We start from the raw sequence: 18,923 nt of genomic DNA on the forward strand, positions 1-18,923 counted from the left end.
ATGTGCCCTCCTATCTCTCCACATTCTGTGCCCTCCTGTCTGAGGCACCATGTGCCCTCCTATCTCTCCACATTCTGTGCCCTCCTGTCTGAGGCACCATGTGCCCTCCTGTCTTAGTGACTCTGTACCCTCCTGTCTCAGTCACCCTGTGCCCTCCTGTCTCTCAATCACCCTGTGCCCTCCTGTCTCAGTCACTCAGTGCCCTCCTGTCTCAGTCACCCTGTGCCCTCCTCTCTCATTCACCCTGTGCCCCCCTGTTTCAGTCACCCTGTGCCCTCCTGTCTCTCCATCATTCTGCGCTTTCCTGTCTCATTTACTCATTGCCCTTCTGTCTCCACCACCCTGTACCCTCCTGTCTCAGTAACCCTGTGCCCACCTGTCTCAGTAACCCTGTGCCCACCTGTCTCAGTAACCCTGTGTCCTCCTGTCTCAGTAACCCTGTGCCCACCTGTCTCAGTAACTCTGTGCCCACCTGTCTCAGTAACCCTGTGCCCACCTGTCTCAGTAACTCTGTGCCCACCTGTCTCAGTAACCCTGTGCCCTTCTGTCTCAGTCACCCTGTGCCCTCCTGTCTCTCATTCTGTACCCTCCAGTCTCAGTCAATCTGTACCCTCCTGTCTCAGTCACCCTGTGCCTCCTGTCTCTCAATCACCCTGTGCCTCCTGTCTCAGTCACCATGTGCCCTCCTGTCTCTCAGTCACCCCGTGCCCTCCTGTCTCTCATTCTGTACCCTCCTGTCTCTCAGTCACTCAGTGCCCTTCTATCTCAGTCAACGTGTACCCTGCTTTCTCAGTCGCCCTGTGCCCTCTTGTCTCAGGGACTCAGTGCCCTCCTGTAACAGTGACTCTGCTCCCCCCTGTTTCAGTCACTCATTGTCCTCCTGTCTCAGTGGCTCTGTTCTCTCCTGTCTGTCACTCTGTGCCCTCCTGTCTCAGTGACTCTGTGTCCTCCCGTCTCTCAGTCACTCTGTGCCCTCCTGTCTCAGTCACTCAGTGTCTTCTGGTCTCAGTCACCTTGTGCCCTCCTGTATCTCAGTCATTCTGTCCCCTCTTGTCTCTCAGTGACTCTGTGCCCTCCTGTCTCAGTGACTCTGTGTCCTCCCGTCTCTCAGTCACTCTGTGCCCTCCTGTCTCAGTCACTCAGTGTCTTCTGGTCTCAGTCACCTTGTGCCCTCCTGTATCTCAGTCATTCTGTCCCCTCTTGTCTCTCAGTGACTCTGTGCCCTCCTGTCTCAGTGACTCTGTGTCCTCCCGTCTCTCAGTCACTCTGTGCCCTCCTGTCTCAGTCACTCAGTGTCTTCTGGTCTCAGTCACCTTGTGCCCTCCTGTATCTCAGTCATTCTGTCCCCTCTTGTCTCTCAGTGACTCTGGGCCCTCCTGTCTCAGTCACCCTTTGCCCTCCTGTCTCAGTGACTCTAGGGGTTATTCTAGTTTCTGACAAAATCCTTCTGAGATGGACAAACCCATGTGCACTGCAGGGGGCAGATGTAACTTGTGCAGAGAGAATAATACCCCTTTTACACCAAAACGCCGGGTCGCACCCGGCTTTTTTAGACCCAGGTTCAAGCCGGGTGCGACCCGGCGTTTAGTGCAATTTACACCGGGCGGACAGCCCGGCCCGCACCCGCCCCCCCTCCCCTTCCGGTGCTTGGAGATGACAGGATGATGTCATCTCCAAGCGCCAATCACCGCCGCCACCGGACCGGAACGCTGCTGGGGGCAGCCCAGCACTAAGGTAAGCTGCTGGGCTGCCCCCAGTCACCGCGCGCACCCCCCCGCCATCCCACAGGAGGTGAATGGATGCTGCACACAGGCATCCGTTCACCTCCCTCCCCCGCCTCCGCTGCTGCCTGCAGAGTATAGCAGACAACAGCGCCGGCTGTCAGTGTCAGGCTGACAACCCGTCCAACCTGCGGACGCTGCGGTCCGCAGGTTGGACGTTCCCCATTCATGTAAATGGGAGCCGGGTCATCCGACCCGGCGTTCCCATTTACACCGCCCTCTACCCAGGTCCTAGCTGTGTTCTACCCAGGTCAGGACCTGGGTAGAAGTCCCGTGTAAAGGGACACGGCGTTAGGGATTTACACCGCCGAAGATCCGGGTCTGACCCGCCGCTGACCCGGATTTTTCGGCGGTGTAAAAGGGGTATTAGATTTGGGTGGGGTTTTACTTCAAAGTGAGATCTACATTGCAGTGTATAAATAAAGCAGTCAGTATTCACCGTGCACAGAAACAAAATAACTCACCCAAATCTAATTCTCTCTGCACATTTTACATCTGCCCCCTGCAGTGCACATGGTTTTGTCCACCTAAGAAGGATTTTGTCAGAAAGAGTGAACTAGAATAAGGCCCTCTGTCCTCCTGTCTCTCAGTGCCCTCATGCCTCCCAGTCACTCTCTCCCCTCCTGCCCCTCAGTAACTCTGTGCCCTCCTGTCTCAGTCACTCAGTGCCCTCCTGTCTCTCAGTCACCCAGTGCCCTCATGCCTCTCAGTCACCCAGTGCCCTCATGCCTCTCAGTCACTCTCTCCCCTCCTGCCCCTCACTGACTCTGTGTCTTCCTATCTCAGTCACCCAGTGCCCTCATGCCTCTCAGTCACTCTGTGCCCTCATGCCTCTCAGTCACTTTCTCCCCTCCTGCCCCTCACTGACTCTGTGTCCTCCTGTCTCAGTCACCCAGTGCCCTCATGCCTCTCAGTCACTTTGTGCCCTCATGCCTCTCAGTCCCTCTCTCCCCTCCTGCCCCTCACTGACTCTGTGTCTTCCTATCTCAGTCACCCAGTGCCCTCATGCCTCTCAGTCCCTCTCTCCCCTCCTGCCCCTCACTGACTCTGTGTCCTCCTGTCTCAGTCACTCAGTGCCCTCATGCCTCTCAGTCACTCTGTGCCCTCATGCCTCTCAGTCACTCTCTCCCCTCCTGCCCCTCACTGTTTCTGTGTCCTCCTGTCTCAGTCACTCAGTGCCCTCATGCCTCTCAGTCACTCTGTGCCCTCATGCCTCTCAGTCACTCTCTCCCCTCCTGCCCCTCACTGTTTCTGTGTCCTCCTGTCTCAGTCACTCAGTGCCCTCCTGGGTGCATTTTAAGAAACAGTAAAAATAAAAAATGAAAGTGTTTTTCCCTCTTACTGAAAGCGAGGCCAAGTATAGAGTAATGAGAACCCTCCCAGTCTGTGCATTGTGCCTTCTGCCTGCTATTGGTCCAGCAGCCCATGCCATTGCCCCATCCCTCTTCATGAATAAAGGACCCAGGGATGAGCCTATCACTGATCACAGGCTTTCCTCCTACATAGTGCGCCAAAGTTGGGCACTTTAACAACTTGCAAAGCTCTCAGCTGACACAATTTGTTCCCCCAAAAGCCATCACCTACCGAAAGAGGAAGCAAAGAAATCACTGTGCGTCCCGCACCCCTGCCCAGGTCCCTGCCCTTGTATGATCACCCTACTTCAGCTTCCTGGCACCTTCAACGTCCCCAAATCTCAGCTCCTTCTCAGTGCAGTTTGGGTTTGCGCTCTTTAGTAACTGTCCTATATATCTGGCCGCACTGGGGTCTGCGCAGGACGGAGCGCATTTCTGCGGCTGTTCCAAATACTTGCTCTCCTGGCGTACTGTGACCTCCAGCGGATGGCTGCACTGCCTGGCACTGTCCCAAGGATGATGCGGCCGGCTCCAGGTCAGAATTACCCTCGTACAGGATTCCCCCTGGAAGGTAGGTCTCTGCGCAGCTCCCTCTTATTAAATACATTGTAAAAATGAAGTACATTTTAATAAACTTTCAGCATTATTTTGATCGTATTATTATTTTATTATAATTTTTTAATTATTAGTTAAAAGTAGTAGTAGAAGTTGTATTATTATTTTATTATGTTAATTATTAGTACTAGTAGTATTTGTATTATTACTATTTTTTGTATTATTTTTAGTTTGCTTATTTTTTTTATTTCTTTGTTGATGTATTTCATTTTGTTTATTTGTTTATGTATTTCCTTTGGTTTATTTGCTTTTGTATTTCATTTTGTATTTATTTATTTAATGTTACGAACACATTTTTCCCAGAAATGATCTGGGATGTGAGCAGTTAGTTCCCAGCCGTGGGAAAGGGGGGCTTAGGAACTCCGGTTACATTTGTGCTAATGAAGGGCACTTGTGGGCACATATTTCACACGTTATCATTTTACAGTGTTGCTTTGCGTACAGCTCATTCTGGCATGTATAACCCATTGCACATAACTCTCTAGCAATGGCCATTACTGGGGACTCTAGTAAAAGTCATTACAGGGGACTCTAGCAGGGAACTTTACTGGGGACTCTAGCAGGGAACATTACACGGAACTCTAGCAGGGACCGTTACAGAGGACTGTAGCAAGGGACCATTACAGGGACTCTAGCAGGGAACATTACTGGGGGACTCTAGTAGGGACCGTTACAGGGGACTCTAGTAGGGACCGTTACAGGGGACTGTAGCAGGGCCCATTAAAAGGGACTCTAGCAGGGTCCATTACAGGGGCAATGACTATTGTATGAGACTTGTGACTTGAATTTTGTGTTTGGCGAATTGGACAGATAATTAGGGTGCTAGGCTCCCGCACCGCTACGGTATATGTCAGTGGGCGCATCGTTGCGCATCTGATGCCCCAATGCGCGCACACTTCTGCAAATCCACATTCATACATTCCGTGATCAAGTGCGGGGAATAAAACTGTGAAAAGCCACGAAAACAGCAAAACACACAAGCTGGGGGGATTTACTCAAGTACTTTTCTGTAGCAAATGAAAGTAAAACAGACGGCAAAGAGACGGATCAATGGATTAGGGCAGTGTTTGCACAACATGACTGCGAATAATAAGGACGGCTTCTTGCTAGCACTTGAATGTACAATGGGCCTGTGGAGTGGCCCTTCTCCGTAATCACATATCCAGGGTGTAGGAGCCAAGTGACTCGGAATTAGCAGCGCATGATTGTCATTAAATCTCCAAATATCTGCTTTTTCCAGCCCGCTCCCCGCAGCTCTCACCCTCTCCCTCTCTACTCTTAAATTATGCATCCGGCTAGTTCCTCTCCCAGGCTGGAAAATTGCCCTAATCTGCCAGATATTAGGCATATTGCAGCTAGATCCTCGGATCACAAGCAGAACATTGTACTCATATATATATATATATAATGGCCTGGAGCCGGCTGCTTAGTACATAGCATAATTATCAGCATTATTCCACTTTGGGATAGTTGTCTCAGAAGATCTGTAGTGTCGTCTATTGTTATTCTGTATTCTCCGCCAATAACTGGTATTTTCCTGGCGAATAATAAATATTGTGTGCAATTTCTGAACAAATAAATCCATATTTCTTACACATCTTGTTGAGTGTTTGCGGCTTGCGCATTGCAGAATTTGCGGCGCAGGGTACAGCTATGTGCATGCCGCCGGCAGATATTCATGGTCCGTGTCTTCTTCTGCTCCCAGTGTCTACTCCCCTGGGACAGGGACGAGTTAATCAGCTCGGAGGAGTCTTCATCAATGGGAGACCCTTGCCCAACCATATCCGCCACAAGATCGTAGAGATGGCTCACCATGGTATCAGGCCGTGCGTGATCTCCAGGCAGCTCAGGGTGTCCCATGGGTGCGTGTCCAAAATACTCTGCAGATACCAGGAGACTGGATCCATCCGGCCCGGGGCCATCGGAGGCAGCAAGCCCAGGGTGAGTGTCCCAGAGACAGCCGTACGTTCACTGGAGAGGAGGGGCACATACTATATATATATATATATATATATATATATATATATATATATATATATATATATATATATATATATATATATATATATATACACACACACACAGAGTGTCCATGAAGTGTATTGCTGCGCTATATAACAAACTGTAAATAAATAAGTCACATAGATATATATAGCTACATAGATGAATATATATATAATTTTATTGAATAAATATAATTGTATTTATGAATCTTATTGATACAGAAATGTGTATAATTACTATCTATATACATTATTATACAAATGCATTTGATTAATGTATTATTATTACGGGTCCCGCTGCCTGAGTCAGATCCACATGTGGAAATATACAATACAGTCACATGCAATCACAGTATTACTATTTAATAAATACTTTCATCAGGGAAATATGTTACTAATCATAAATATAAACCAAATATAAATACATACATACGGCTATATATATATATATATCTTGTCCACCCTTTATGTGTTTTATAAAACAGTTACAAATTATATGAAACTGGATAAATATATATATATAAAAGACTTCCTTACTACTTTGTAAGAAAAAAGCACTCTCCACTAGATAAGCATTTGGTGAAGGTGAGAGTGCAGGCTTTGTGGATCTGTATATATATATATATATATATATATATATATATATATATATATATATATATATATATATATATATATATATATATATATATATATATATACACACACACACATACACGCAATGTACGTAAAACACGCATCATGGGTGTCATAAGTAAAAAAAAAAACATGCAAGGTACAGTATACCTCTCACAAGTACACATATATATATATATATATATATATATACGCAGTGAATAAAAAAGTAAAGATTAGAGGTATAAGGCCATATATATATATATAATATATAATATATATATATATATATATATATATATATATATATATATATATATATATATATATATATATATATATATATATATATATATATATATATATATATATATAGTACTTGTGTACACACACACATATAATCATATAATACTAGGACCAGGACAGGTGACGTCTCCATGCTGACATGTCCCGGCCTTGTGTAACTATAAAGCAGGTAGCCACTCCCGACGTTGAGAAGAAGATTGAGGAGTATAAGCGGGAGAACCCGGGGATGTTCAGCTGGGAGATCCGGGATCGGCTGCTGAAGGACGGACACTGTGATCGGAGCTCGGTCCCCTCAGGTGAGCGCAGGGCTGGAAATCTCGCTCCTCTAACACAATGTGCCCCGACTTGGCGACAGAGCTGACTCTCTTATGTCTAATGGGGGGTGGTAATGGCATACTGCTACAGAATGTCTATGGTGGGGTAATGGCACACTCAGTGCCTGTTGGGAGCAGCGCGGTCTCTGCCACGCAATTTATATCCCCTCCCGTCTCTTTCTATTTCTGAGGTTTAGTGAGTTCGATTAGCCGGGTCCTAAGAATCAAGTTCGGGAAAAAAGAGGAAGATGAAGATTGTGACAAGAAAGAAGAAGATGGAGACAAGAAAACCAAGCACAGCATCGACGGTATCCTGGGCGACAAAGGTAGGCGCATATATGTGACCCACAACAGGGATCAATGTGCAGTGATGGAGCAGTGAGAAAAGTGTAGTGATGGAGCAGTGAGATAGAGTGCAGTGATGGAGTATTGAGATAGAGTGCAGTGATGGAGTATTGAGATAGAGTGCAGTGATGGAGTATTGAGATAGAGTGCAGTGATGGAGTATTGAGATAGAGTGCAGTGATGGAGTAGTGAGATAATGCGCAGTATAAAGCAGTGAGATAATGTGAAGTGATGGAGCAGTTAGATAAAGTGCAGTGATGGAGCAGTGAGATCATGTGCAGTGATGGAGCAGTGAGATAATGTGCAGTGATAGAGCAGTGAGATAAAGTGCAGTGATGGAGCAGTGAGATAATGTGCAGTGATGGAGTAGTGAGATAATGTGCAGTGATGGAGAAGTGTGATCATGTGCAGTGATGGAGCAGTGAGATAATGTGCAGCGGTGGGGCAGTGAGATAAAGTGCAGTGATGGAGCCGTGAGATAAGGTGCAGTGATGTAGCAGTCAGATAATATGCAGTGATGGAGCAGTAAGATAATGTACAGTGATGGAGCAGTGAGATAATGTACAGTGATGGAGCAGTTAGATAATATGCAGTGATGGAGCAGTGAGATAATGTGCAGTGATGGAACAGTGAGATAACATGCAGTGATGAAGCAGTGAGATAATATGCAGTGTGATAATATGCATTTATGAAGTAAAGCGATAACATGCAGTGATGGAACGGTGAGATAATATGCAGTGATGGAGCAGTGCAGAAAAGTACAGTGATTGAGCAGTGGGGAAAATGTGCGGTACAGGTGCAGTGGATAAATGTGCAGTAAAGGTGCAGTGGAATATTATGTGCCGCAAAGTTGCAGTGGAATATTATGAGCAGTAAATGTGCAGTGAAATATTATGAGCAGTAATGCGCAGTGGGGTATAATGTGCAGTAAATTGCATTGGTATAAAATGTGCTGTAAAGATGCAGTGGGATAAATGTGCAGTTAAGATGCAGTGGAATATAATGTGCAGTTAAGTTGCAGTGGCACATAATGTGCAGTAAAAGAGCAGTTTGTATAATTTGAAGTAAAGGTGCAGTGGGATGTAATGTGCAGTAAAGGTGGAGTGTCATATAATGTGCTGTAAAGGTGCAGTAGGATAAATGTGCAGTAAAGGTGCAGTGGTTATGATGTGTTGTAAAGGTGCAGTGTCATATAGTGTGCTGTAATGGTGCAGTGGTATATAATGTCCAGTAAAGGTCCAGTGGGTATAATGTGCAGTAAATGTGCAGTGGGATGTAATGTGCAGTAAAGGTGCAGTGGGTATAATGTGCAGTCAAGGTGCAGTGGCATATAATGTGCAGTAAAGGTGCAGTAGGACACGTGTAGTAATGGTGCATTGGGATAAATGTGTAGTAAAGGTGCAGTGGGAATAATATTCTGTAAAGAGCCAGTCATATAATTTGCTGTAAAGGTGCACTGGGTATAATTTGCAGTGGGATGTAATGTGTAGCAAATGTGCAGTGAGGTTTAATGTGCTGTAAAGGTTCAGTAGGATGAATGTGCAGTAAAGGTGCAGTGGGATGTAATGTGCAGCAAATGTGCAGTGAGGTTTAATGTGCTGTAAAGGTGCAGTAGGATAAATGTGCAGTAAAGATGCAGTAGGATAAATGTGCAGTAAAGATGCAGTAGGATAAATGTGCAGACCAGGGCAGTGGAATATACTGTGCAGTAAAGTAACTCAGAATAAGAGAAACAAATGGACTAAGCTGTAGAAAGGCCCCAGAGAGTCCTCAGACAAGACACAGTATGTGGCGGGTATATAACGCCTCTGGTAACCCCTGCCACAAGAGGTGCAGGGACAGGGCGCAGCATTCTGCGCCTTATGTATGGGTATGTCATAGTAATGCTTCTGATCCTGTGCTACACGCGTTCTATGTTACTGGGAAAGTTTGATCCTGTGCTACACGCGTTCTATGTTACTGGGAGAGTTTTACCGTTACTGATCCTGTGCTACACGCGTTCTATGTTACTGGGAAAGTTTTGATCCTGTGCTACACGCGTTCTATGTTACTGGGAGAGTTTTCCCGTTACTGATCCTGTGCTACACGCGTTCTATGTTACTGGGAGAGTTTGATCCTGTGCTACACGCGTTCTATGTTACTGGGAGAGTTTTCCCGTTACTGATCCTGTGCTACACGCGTTCTATGTTACTGGGAGAGTTTTCCCGTTACTGATCCTGTGCTACACGCGTTCTATGTTACTGGGAGAGTAGATCCTGTGTCACACGCGTTCTATGTTACTGGGAGAGTTTGATCCTGTGTTATACACGTTATGTTACTGGGAGAGTAGATCCTGTGCTACACGCGTTCTATGTTACTGGGAGAGTTTGATCCTATGTTATACACGTTATGTTACTGGGAAAGTAGATCCTGTGTTACACGCGTTCTATGTTACTGGGAGAGTTTTACAGTTACTGATCCTGTCTTACACATGTTCTATGTTACCGGGAGAGTTTGATCCTCTGTTTCACACATTATGTTACTGGGAGAGTTTCCCAGTTATTGATCCTGTGTTACACACGTTCTATGTTACTGGGAGAGTTTTACAGTTCCTGTTCCTGTGTTACACACGTTCTATGTTACTGGGAGAGTTGGATCCTGTGTTACACACATTATGTTACTGGGAGAGTTGGATCCTGTGTTACACACGTTATGTTACTGGGAGAGTTGGATCCTGTGTTACACACGTTCTATGTTACTGGGAGAGTTGGATCCTGTGTTACACACGTTCTATGTTACTGGGAGAGTTGGATCCTGTGTTACACACGTTCTATGTTACTGGGAGAGTTGGATCCTGTGTTACACACGTTATGTTACTGGAAGAGTTGGATCCTGTGTTACACACGTTATATTACTGGGAGAGTTTCCCAGTTGCTGATGCTTTTGTGGCCGCACACACTGGATGCAGAGCCCCCGTGTATCTGATACAGCTGTGAGATCACTGTCCCGGGCAGCGGTCTGTCAGCCAGTCCTTGATCAATTATTTATAGAGGACCGGGGGGGACTCTATCTCATGGCCTCGTTAATTTGTTAAACAGATTGTCGGCTGTGTAAATGGTCCCCTGGAAGCGCGTGACAGTTCCCCGATTGGAGTAATCACTGGCAATTAGCACTGCGGGATCTGTTGGACACTGGCAGGAACAATCTGGTTGACAATCAGAGATCTAGTTATTGTGACAACTCTAGAATCTGGTGATCATAAGTGACAGCATCGCGTTCTGCAGGGGTGACAACAGTAGCGCTGGGAAATACACAGCACAGGGTGCAAACCACAAAGTATGGGGTCATTATGTGCTAAACACTGCAACTGCTCTCTGATCGCTAATATAATAATAAGGATAATTATAATAATAATAATAATAATAAGGATAAGGATAATAATTATAGCATAATAGCCAAATAATAATAGAAAAACAGTAGAATAAACAATAAAAATATATAATAGCAACACAAATATTAATAAAATGTAGTAGTAATAATAATAATAGAAACAAATCATTATTTATAGAAAATAGGAAAAGTAATAATATTATATAAATAATAAAATAAATAAATAATATTATTATTATTATAATAGCAACAAGAAAAAAATAATAACAATAAATGGTAAAAGGAATAATAATAAATATAATAATAACAACATTATTATTATTACTATAATAGCAACAATAAATTAATAATAATAATAACCAGTAGTAGTAATAATTGTATTATTATTATATCAAATATATTACTAACAACTAAAAATAATATTAATAAGAAGTCTAAAAATAAACAGCAAATAACAATGCAAATGACTGTTATCCCAGGACAAATAATTACACATTTATTGCAGTCCAGGAATCTTGCGCCTAGTAAGTTTTACATATTCAATCAGAACTAAATTTGTGACACATTAAAAATCTAAACACTGAGTAGAAGAAAATTTTCATACAATATACTTTAGGTCTATTCATGTTAAGACAATTTATTATCCTGCATGTTTATATACATATTTCTTATTTTATGCAAAAAACTCAATACAAACTATTGAAAAAAAAAATCTAAACACTGAGAAAACGATTTACCCTGGCTGTAAACAAACGGCGGAGATTTAAAGCCAGGGTAAATATTTATCAGACAGTTTAGATTTGTAATGTGTAATCTAGATCCGATTTACTGCGGCAAGAAATGAGATATTACAGATCTAACAACATTTTATATATATATATATATATATATATATATATATATATATATATATATATATATATATATATATATATATATCAACAGACTCACGAACGCACACGGGCATATAGATAGAATATTTATAATAATAGTTATAACGTGGTAGAAACGTGGCCGGTCCAGGTGTTCCTCCGGGCATCTAAAGCCGAGTTTAGGGCCAGCAGACCGATCCTAGTGACCCCGGTGCAGCGTTTGTCTGAGCTACTGAGTGCGGGCACAATGGCCGCTCCTCTGCCAAGCGACCCCCTTTTATCTCAAACTTGAAGATGAACTTGGCTGACAAAAGGCTGCAGTCTATTGAAGCATCAGAAGGAAAAGATGCCTGGTCACAAAAGAAGAAACCCACCCCCATAAAATAAAGGGTGATGCAGGGGGGCTGCAGAGTGTCCCATTCTCATTGACAAACTTGCGAGGAGAAGAGAAGTTTGCACAAAGGGCCGAGTCCCGGGAGAATGGGGCTATAAGTTATTCCGGGCTCCCGCTGGGCTCCGGGGCTGTAATATTACTGCGAAATTCACATTGCAAACTGCTTCCACTCATCCCAGTATTGGGATTGTTCATTGTTTGTCCTTTCCCTCACTTCTGTGTCCTTCATTTATGGGCACTTTATTATGTATACACTGCCTGCTATGGCTATCTGTATACAGTTACACTGGCACTGTATGGGCACCTCTATCTGTATACACTGACACTGTATGGGCACATCTATCTGTATACACTGGCTCTGTTTGGGCACTTATTTAAATATACACTGACTGTAATGGGCACATCTATCTGTATACACTGGCACTGTACGGGCACATCTATCTGTGTACACTGACTGTAATGGGCACATCTATCATTATACACTGGCACTGTTTGGGCACTTATATAAATATACACTGACACTGTACGGGCACATCTATCTGTATACACTGACTGTAATGGGCACTTATATAAATATACACTGACACTGTATGGGCACATCTATCTGTATACACTGACACCATGGGCACATCTATCTGTATACACTGACACTGTAATGGGCACTTCTATCTGTATACACTGACACCATGGGCACATCTATCTGTATACACTGACACTGTAATGGGCACTTCTATCTGTATACACTGACACTGTATGGGCACATCTATCTGTATACACTGACACTGTATGGGCACATCTATCTGTATACACTGACACTGTAATGGGCACTTCTATCTGTAAACATTGACACTGTATGGGCACATTTATCTGTGTACACTGACACCATGGGCACATCTATCTGTATACACTGACACTGTAATGGGCACTTCTATCTGTATACACTGACACTGTATGGGCACATCTATCTGTGTACACTGGCAATGTATGGGCACATCTAACTGTATACACTGGCACTGTATGGGCACTTCTATCTGTATACACTGACACTGTAATGGGCACTTCTATCTGTATACACTGGCACTGTTAGGGCACATCTATCTGTGTACACTGGCAATGTATGGGCACATCTAACTGTATACACTGGCACTGTATGGGCACTTCTATCTGTATACACTGACACTGTAATGGGCACTTCTATCTGTGTACACTGACACTGTAATGGGCACTTCTATCTGTGTCCACTGACACTGTAATGGGCACTTCTATCTGTGTACACTGGCACTGTATGGGCACTTCTATCTGTGTACACTGACACTGTAATGGGCACTTCTATCTGTGTACACTGACACTGTAATGGGCACTTCTATCTGTGTACACTGACACTGTAATGGGCACTTCTATCTGTGTACACTGGCACTGTATGGGCACTTCTATCTGTGTACACTGATACTGTAATGGGCACTTCTATCTGTATACACTGACACTGTAATGGGCACTTCTATCTGTGTACACTGACACTGTAATGGGCACTTCTATCTGTATACACTTGCACTGAAATGGGCATCTCTATCTGTATACACTGACACTGTATGGGCACTTCTATCTGTGTACACTGACACTGTAATGGGCACTTCGGTACTTGTGAGTTATCCGGGCGTCCGATTTTTAAATCGGGTCGGATCGGGACATCGCATCGCATCGCATGCGACCATCGGATGCGATGCGATGCGATGCGATGACCCGATTTTTCCATAGGAATCAATGTTAAAATGGACTGAGTCCATTTTAACATGGAATTCAATGGGAAAAAGGGGTCCTTTTCATACCCCTACTATCCAAGTGGGCATGGAGTTGGATATAAACCTGTGGCGAGCGTAGCGAGCCACCGAGCCCGAAGCGTGGCGAGCGTAGCGAGCCCCGCGAGGGGACACGGAATACCGTCCCCTCGCGGGGCTCGCTTCGCTCGCCACGCTTCGCTCGCCACGCTTCGGGCTCGGTGGCTCGCTACGCTCGCCACAGGTTTATATCCAACTCCATGCCCACTTGGATAGTAGGGGTATGAAAAGGACCCCTTTTTCCCATTGAATTCCATGTTAAAATGGACTCAGTCCATTTTAACATTGATTCCTATGGAAAAATCGGGTCATCGCATCCGATGGTCGCATGCGATGCGATGCGATGCGATATCGCATCGCATCGCATCTGATTGTATGCCTTAACTTAAGGCATACAATCAAAAAATCGGACGCCCAGATAACTCACAAGTACCGGCACTTCTATCTGTGTACACTGACACTGTAATGGGCACTTCTATCTGTGTACACTGACACTGTAATGGGCACTTCTATCTGTATACACTTGCACTGAAATGGGCATCTCTATCTGTATACACTGACACTGTATGGGCACTTCTATCTGTGTACACTGACACTGTAATGGGCACTTCTATCTGTGTACACTGACACTGTAATGGGCACTTCTATCTGTATACACTGACACTGTAATGGGCACTTCTATCTGTGTACACTGACACTGTAATGGGCACTTCTATCTGTGTACACTGACACTGTAATGGGCACTTCTATCTGTGTACACTGACACTGTAATGGGCACTTCTATCTGTGTACACTTGCACTGAAATGGGCACTTCTATCTGTGTACACTGACACTGTAATGGGCACTTCTATCTGTATACACTGACACTGTATGGGCACATCTATCTGTATAAACTGACTGTATATACACTATCCCTTCTGTGTCACCCCAGTCTGACTGCCCCTTCCCTTTAGTATGTAAGCTCTCGCGAGCAGGGCCCTCTCTCCTCATGTGCTTCTCTAATACCCCTTTCACACCAGAAAATGCAGGGACTTATCCAGGAATACAGTGCCGGGATCATGCAGGGACATTCCCGGGTTGGCCCCTTTCACAACAGCATAGTACCTGCATTTTCTGGTGTTAGGGGGGTAGTGGGAGGAGCTGTGTACTGTACCTCCTGGAATGCTCGCAGCTGCTGTTCGAGGACAGCACTCCCGTCCGGACCTGGGCTGCCTCCTACGATCCCCCATTCCACAATGCAGTGGGGCGATGGGGTCACCATAAAGGCAGGCGGGGAGGAAGGGACGGGCCAGCCGGGGAACGCCCCACCAGCGGAGAGTGCGCACTTGCTTCAAGAACCGCGGCCAGGACAGTAAAGCCAGCTAAGTACCTTTCACACCAGCCTGTATCTTGGGAGCAATCCTGCTAGCTAGCAGGGTTGAAATCCCAGGATCAACCTGGGAAACTATGCTGTTGTGAAAGGGGTATTAGAAGAACTGTCTTTATTTACCATGTACTTGCCCTAAATTGCCTTGTACTGTAATTCATTATATTCAGGGCCAGCGCCACCACTAGGCAAATCTAGGCATTTGCCTAGGGCGCCGGCCACTGAAGGGCGGTATTTCGCCCCCCCTTGCCGCCCGGGTACCTGTCCTGCGGCGTATATATGTGCGTAAAAGCTGGCGGCGGCAGCGGGGGGTCCCTGCAGTCAATAAGAAATAACGAGCGCTATCCGCCGGGCTATGCGGAAGCACTTCTGTTTTGGCCGCACGCTGATTGGCTGAGATTCAGCCAATCAGCGTGTGCCGTGCGGCCAGTGTTTCCAAAACAGAAGCGCTTCCGCATAGCCCGGCGGATAGCGCTCGTTATTTCTTATTGATTGCAGGAACCCCTCGCTGCCGCCGCCAGCTTTACAGCGCCGCAGGACAGGTACCCGGGCGGCAGACACCGGGGCGCCCCCACCCCGACTTAAAGGTCACTTCTATCTGTGTACACTGACACTGTAATGGGCACTTCTATCTGTGTACACTGACACTGTAATGGGCACTTCTATCTGTATACACTGGCACTGTATGGGCACATCTATCTGTGTACACTGACACTGTATGGGCACATCTATCTGTATACACTGGCACTGTATGGGCACATCTATCTGTGTACACTGACACTGTAATAGGCACTTCTATTTGTGTACACTGACACTGTAATGGGCACTTTTATCTGTGTACACTGACACTGTAATGGGCACTTCTATCTGTGTACACTGACACTGTAATGGGCACTTATATCTGTGTGTGTGTGTGAGTATACATATGTATTATAATTACTCATGTATGTAAATACCTATACAGTGTATGTAGTTGTACTTGATATTTTAGAGACGCTGTAATATGCATTTATATTTTGTGTGTGTGTGTGTGTATATATATATATATATATATATATATATATATACACACACATTCATACATGCATTTCTCCCAACATGACCCTCTCCAGGAGGGACACAATGGTCTATTCCTGGACTTCCCTCTTAATGTATGATTGCCATCACCTGCGTAGAAACACCTTTCTTATCAATTACCCTGTTTAAAACAGGTGATGATAATCATATATTCAGAGGGAAGTCCAGAAACAAAGCATTGTGTCCCTCCTGGAGAGGGCAATGTTGGGAGGTATGTACATGCATGCACACACACTTATACTTTTTTTTCTTAAACATTTCACTTAAATACATTCAACTATGTCAACGAAGTCTACAGTATATGTAGTGAAATATTTATATACTTTATATATATATATATATAATATATATATATACTAGGTGATTCATCGCGCCCTACGGGCGCTCTTCACACCGTCGTAAGGGGCTGCGCCCCCTTAATTTGTGAACGTTTGTATATGAGAAATATGGTTAGAATTGTATGAAAGATGCCCTGTATTGCAACTTAGGTGTCCGCGAATCGCGGGAGGGGGGGTCGCTGAGGGTGCCGCGAATTGCAGGAGGGGGGGTCGCGGGGGGTGCCGCCAATTGCAGGAGGGGGGGTTGTGGGGGGGTGGAAGCTGTGAATCGCGGGAGGGGAGGGATTGCAGAGAATCGCGGGAGGGGGGTCGCGGGGTGGGTTGCCGCAAATCGCGGGAGGGGGGTTACGGGGGCGGGGGTTGCGGCGAATCATGGTAGGGGGGGTCGCGGGGGGTGTGCCGTGAATCACGGGAGGGGGGGTCACGGGGTGAGGTGCCGTGAATCGCGCTGGGGTGTGTGTGTGCCGTGAATCGCGGGAGTGGGGGTTGCGGGGGGGGGGGGGGTGGGGGGGTGTGACGCGAATCGCCACAAGAAAAAATCAACACAGAAAGGTCAACACATGTAAATGTTGACATAAGTGTGGCACTTCATTGGTGTCCATGTCGACACATGAGAATGAATATGAAAACATTCAAAAAATGAAAAAAAAAAACTTCAAAAACTCATGTCAACCTTTTTCATTGTCGACCATAGCCATGTTAGTGTTTTCCATGTGCAATTTAATTCTGGAGCTGCCGAGAATCGCGGGGGGGTGCCGCGAATTGCGGGAGGGGGGGTCGCGGGGGTGGGTGCCACGAATCGCGGGAGGGGGGGTTACGGGGCGGGGGTTGCGGCGAATCATGGGAGGGGGGGTCGCGGGGGTGTGCTGTGAATCACGGGAGGGGGGGTCACGGGGTGGGGTGCCGAGAATCGTGGGGGAGGTGTGTGTGTGTGTGCCGTGAATCGCGGGAGTGGGGGTTGTGGGGGGGGGGGGGGGGTGTGACGCAAATCGCCACAAGAAAAAATCAACACAGAAAGGTCAACACATGTAAATGTTGACATAAGTGTGGCACTTCATTGGTGTCCATGTCGACACATGAGAATGAATATGAAAATATTCAAAAAATGAAAAAAAAAACTTCAAAAACTCATGTCAACCTTTTTCATTGTCGACCATAGCCATGTCAGTGTTTTCCATGTGCAATTTAATTCTGGAGCTGCCGCGAATCACGGGGGGTGCCGCGAATTGCGGGAGGGGGGGGGTCGCGGGGTTGGGTGCCGCGAATCGCGGGAGGGCGGGGTTCACAGGGGTTCCGGTGGGGGGTTGCCGCGAATTGCGGGAGGTGGGGGGTCACGGGGGGTGCCGCGAATCGCGGGAGGGGGGGTTGCGGGGGGGTGTGACGCGAATCGCCACAAGAAAAAATCAACACAGAAAGGTCAACACATGTAAATGTTGACATAAGTGTGCCACTTCATTGGTGTCCATGTTGACACATGACAATAAATATGAAAACATTCAAAAAATGAAATAAATCTTCAAAAACTCATGTCAACCTTTTTCATTGTCGACCATAGCCATGTCAGTGTTTTCCATGTGCAATTTAATTCTGGAGCTGCCGAGAATCGCGGGGGGGTGCCGCGAATTGCGGGAGGGGGGGGTCGCGGGGGTGGGTGCCACGAATCGCGGGAGGGGGGGTTCATGGGGGTTCCGGTGGGGGGTTGCCGCGAATTGCGGGAGGGGGGGGGGTCGCGGGGGGTGCCGGGGTGTCGCGAATCGCCGGAGGGGGGGTTGCGGGGGGTGTGACGCGAATCGCCACAAGAAAAAAATCAACACAGAAAGGTCAACACATGTAAATGTTGACATAAGTGTGGCACTTCATTGGTGTCCATGTCGACACATGAGAATGAATATGAAAATATAAAAAAAATGACAAAAAAAACTTCAAAAACTCATGTCAACCTTTTTCATTGTCGACCATAGCCATGTCAGTGTTTTCCATGTGCAATTAATTCTGGAGCTGCCGCGAATCACGGGGGGGGGTGCCGCGAATTGCGGGAGGGGGCGGTCGGGGGTGGGTGCCGCGAATCGCGGGAGGGCGGGGTTCACAGGGGTTCCGGTGGGGGTTGCCGCGAATTGCGGGAGGTGGGGGTCACGGGGGGTGCCGCGAATCGCGGGAGGGGGGGGTTGCGGGGGGTGTGACGCGAATCGCCACAAGAAAAAATCGACACAGAAAGGTCAACACATGTAAATGTTGACATAAGTGTGCCACTTCATTGGTGTCCATGTCGACACATGACAATGAATATGAAAAAATTAAAAAAAATAAAAATAAATCTTCAAAAACTCATGTCAACCTTTT

General features: G+C 46.1%; 1 protein-coding gene across 6 annotated transcripts in view; it reads left to right on the top strand.

Annotated features, from left to right (window-relative positions):
* The first annotated feature begins 3,244 nt into the window (after positions 1–3,244).
* The window catches only part of PAX7 (paired box 7), a 113,815-nt gene continuing 98,136 nt past the window's right edge, over positions 3,245–18,923 (top strand). For 2 of the 6 annotated variants that reach the window (XM_083161897.1, XM_083161892.1), the window contains exons 1-4: positions 3,246–3,704; positions 5,454–5,689; positions 6,839–6,968; positions 7,178–7,312. In XM_083161897.1, the coding sequence (XP_083018023.1) occupies positions 3,620–3,704; positions 5,454–5,689; positions 6,839–6,968; positions 7,178–7,312 (586 nt within the window). In that variant the 5' untranslated portion in view covers positions 3,246–3,619. Of the gene's footprint in view, positions 3,705–5,453; positions 5,690–6,838; positions 6,969–7,177; positions 7,313–18,923 lie in introns of all 6 variants that reach the window. The other 4 variants (XM_083161896.1, XM_083161894.1, XM_083161893.1 and 1 more) reach the window with 4 other exon arrangements.

Source organism: Crinia signifera, chromosome 19, assembly GCF_055691185.1.
Source record: "Crinia signifera chromosome 19, ASM5569118v1, whole genome shotgun sequence".
In the NCBI taxonomy this organism is placed as follows: Eukaryota; Metazoa; Chordata; class Amphibia; order Anura; family Myobatrachidae; genus Crinia; species Crinia signifera.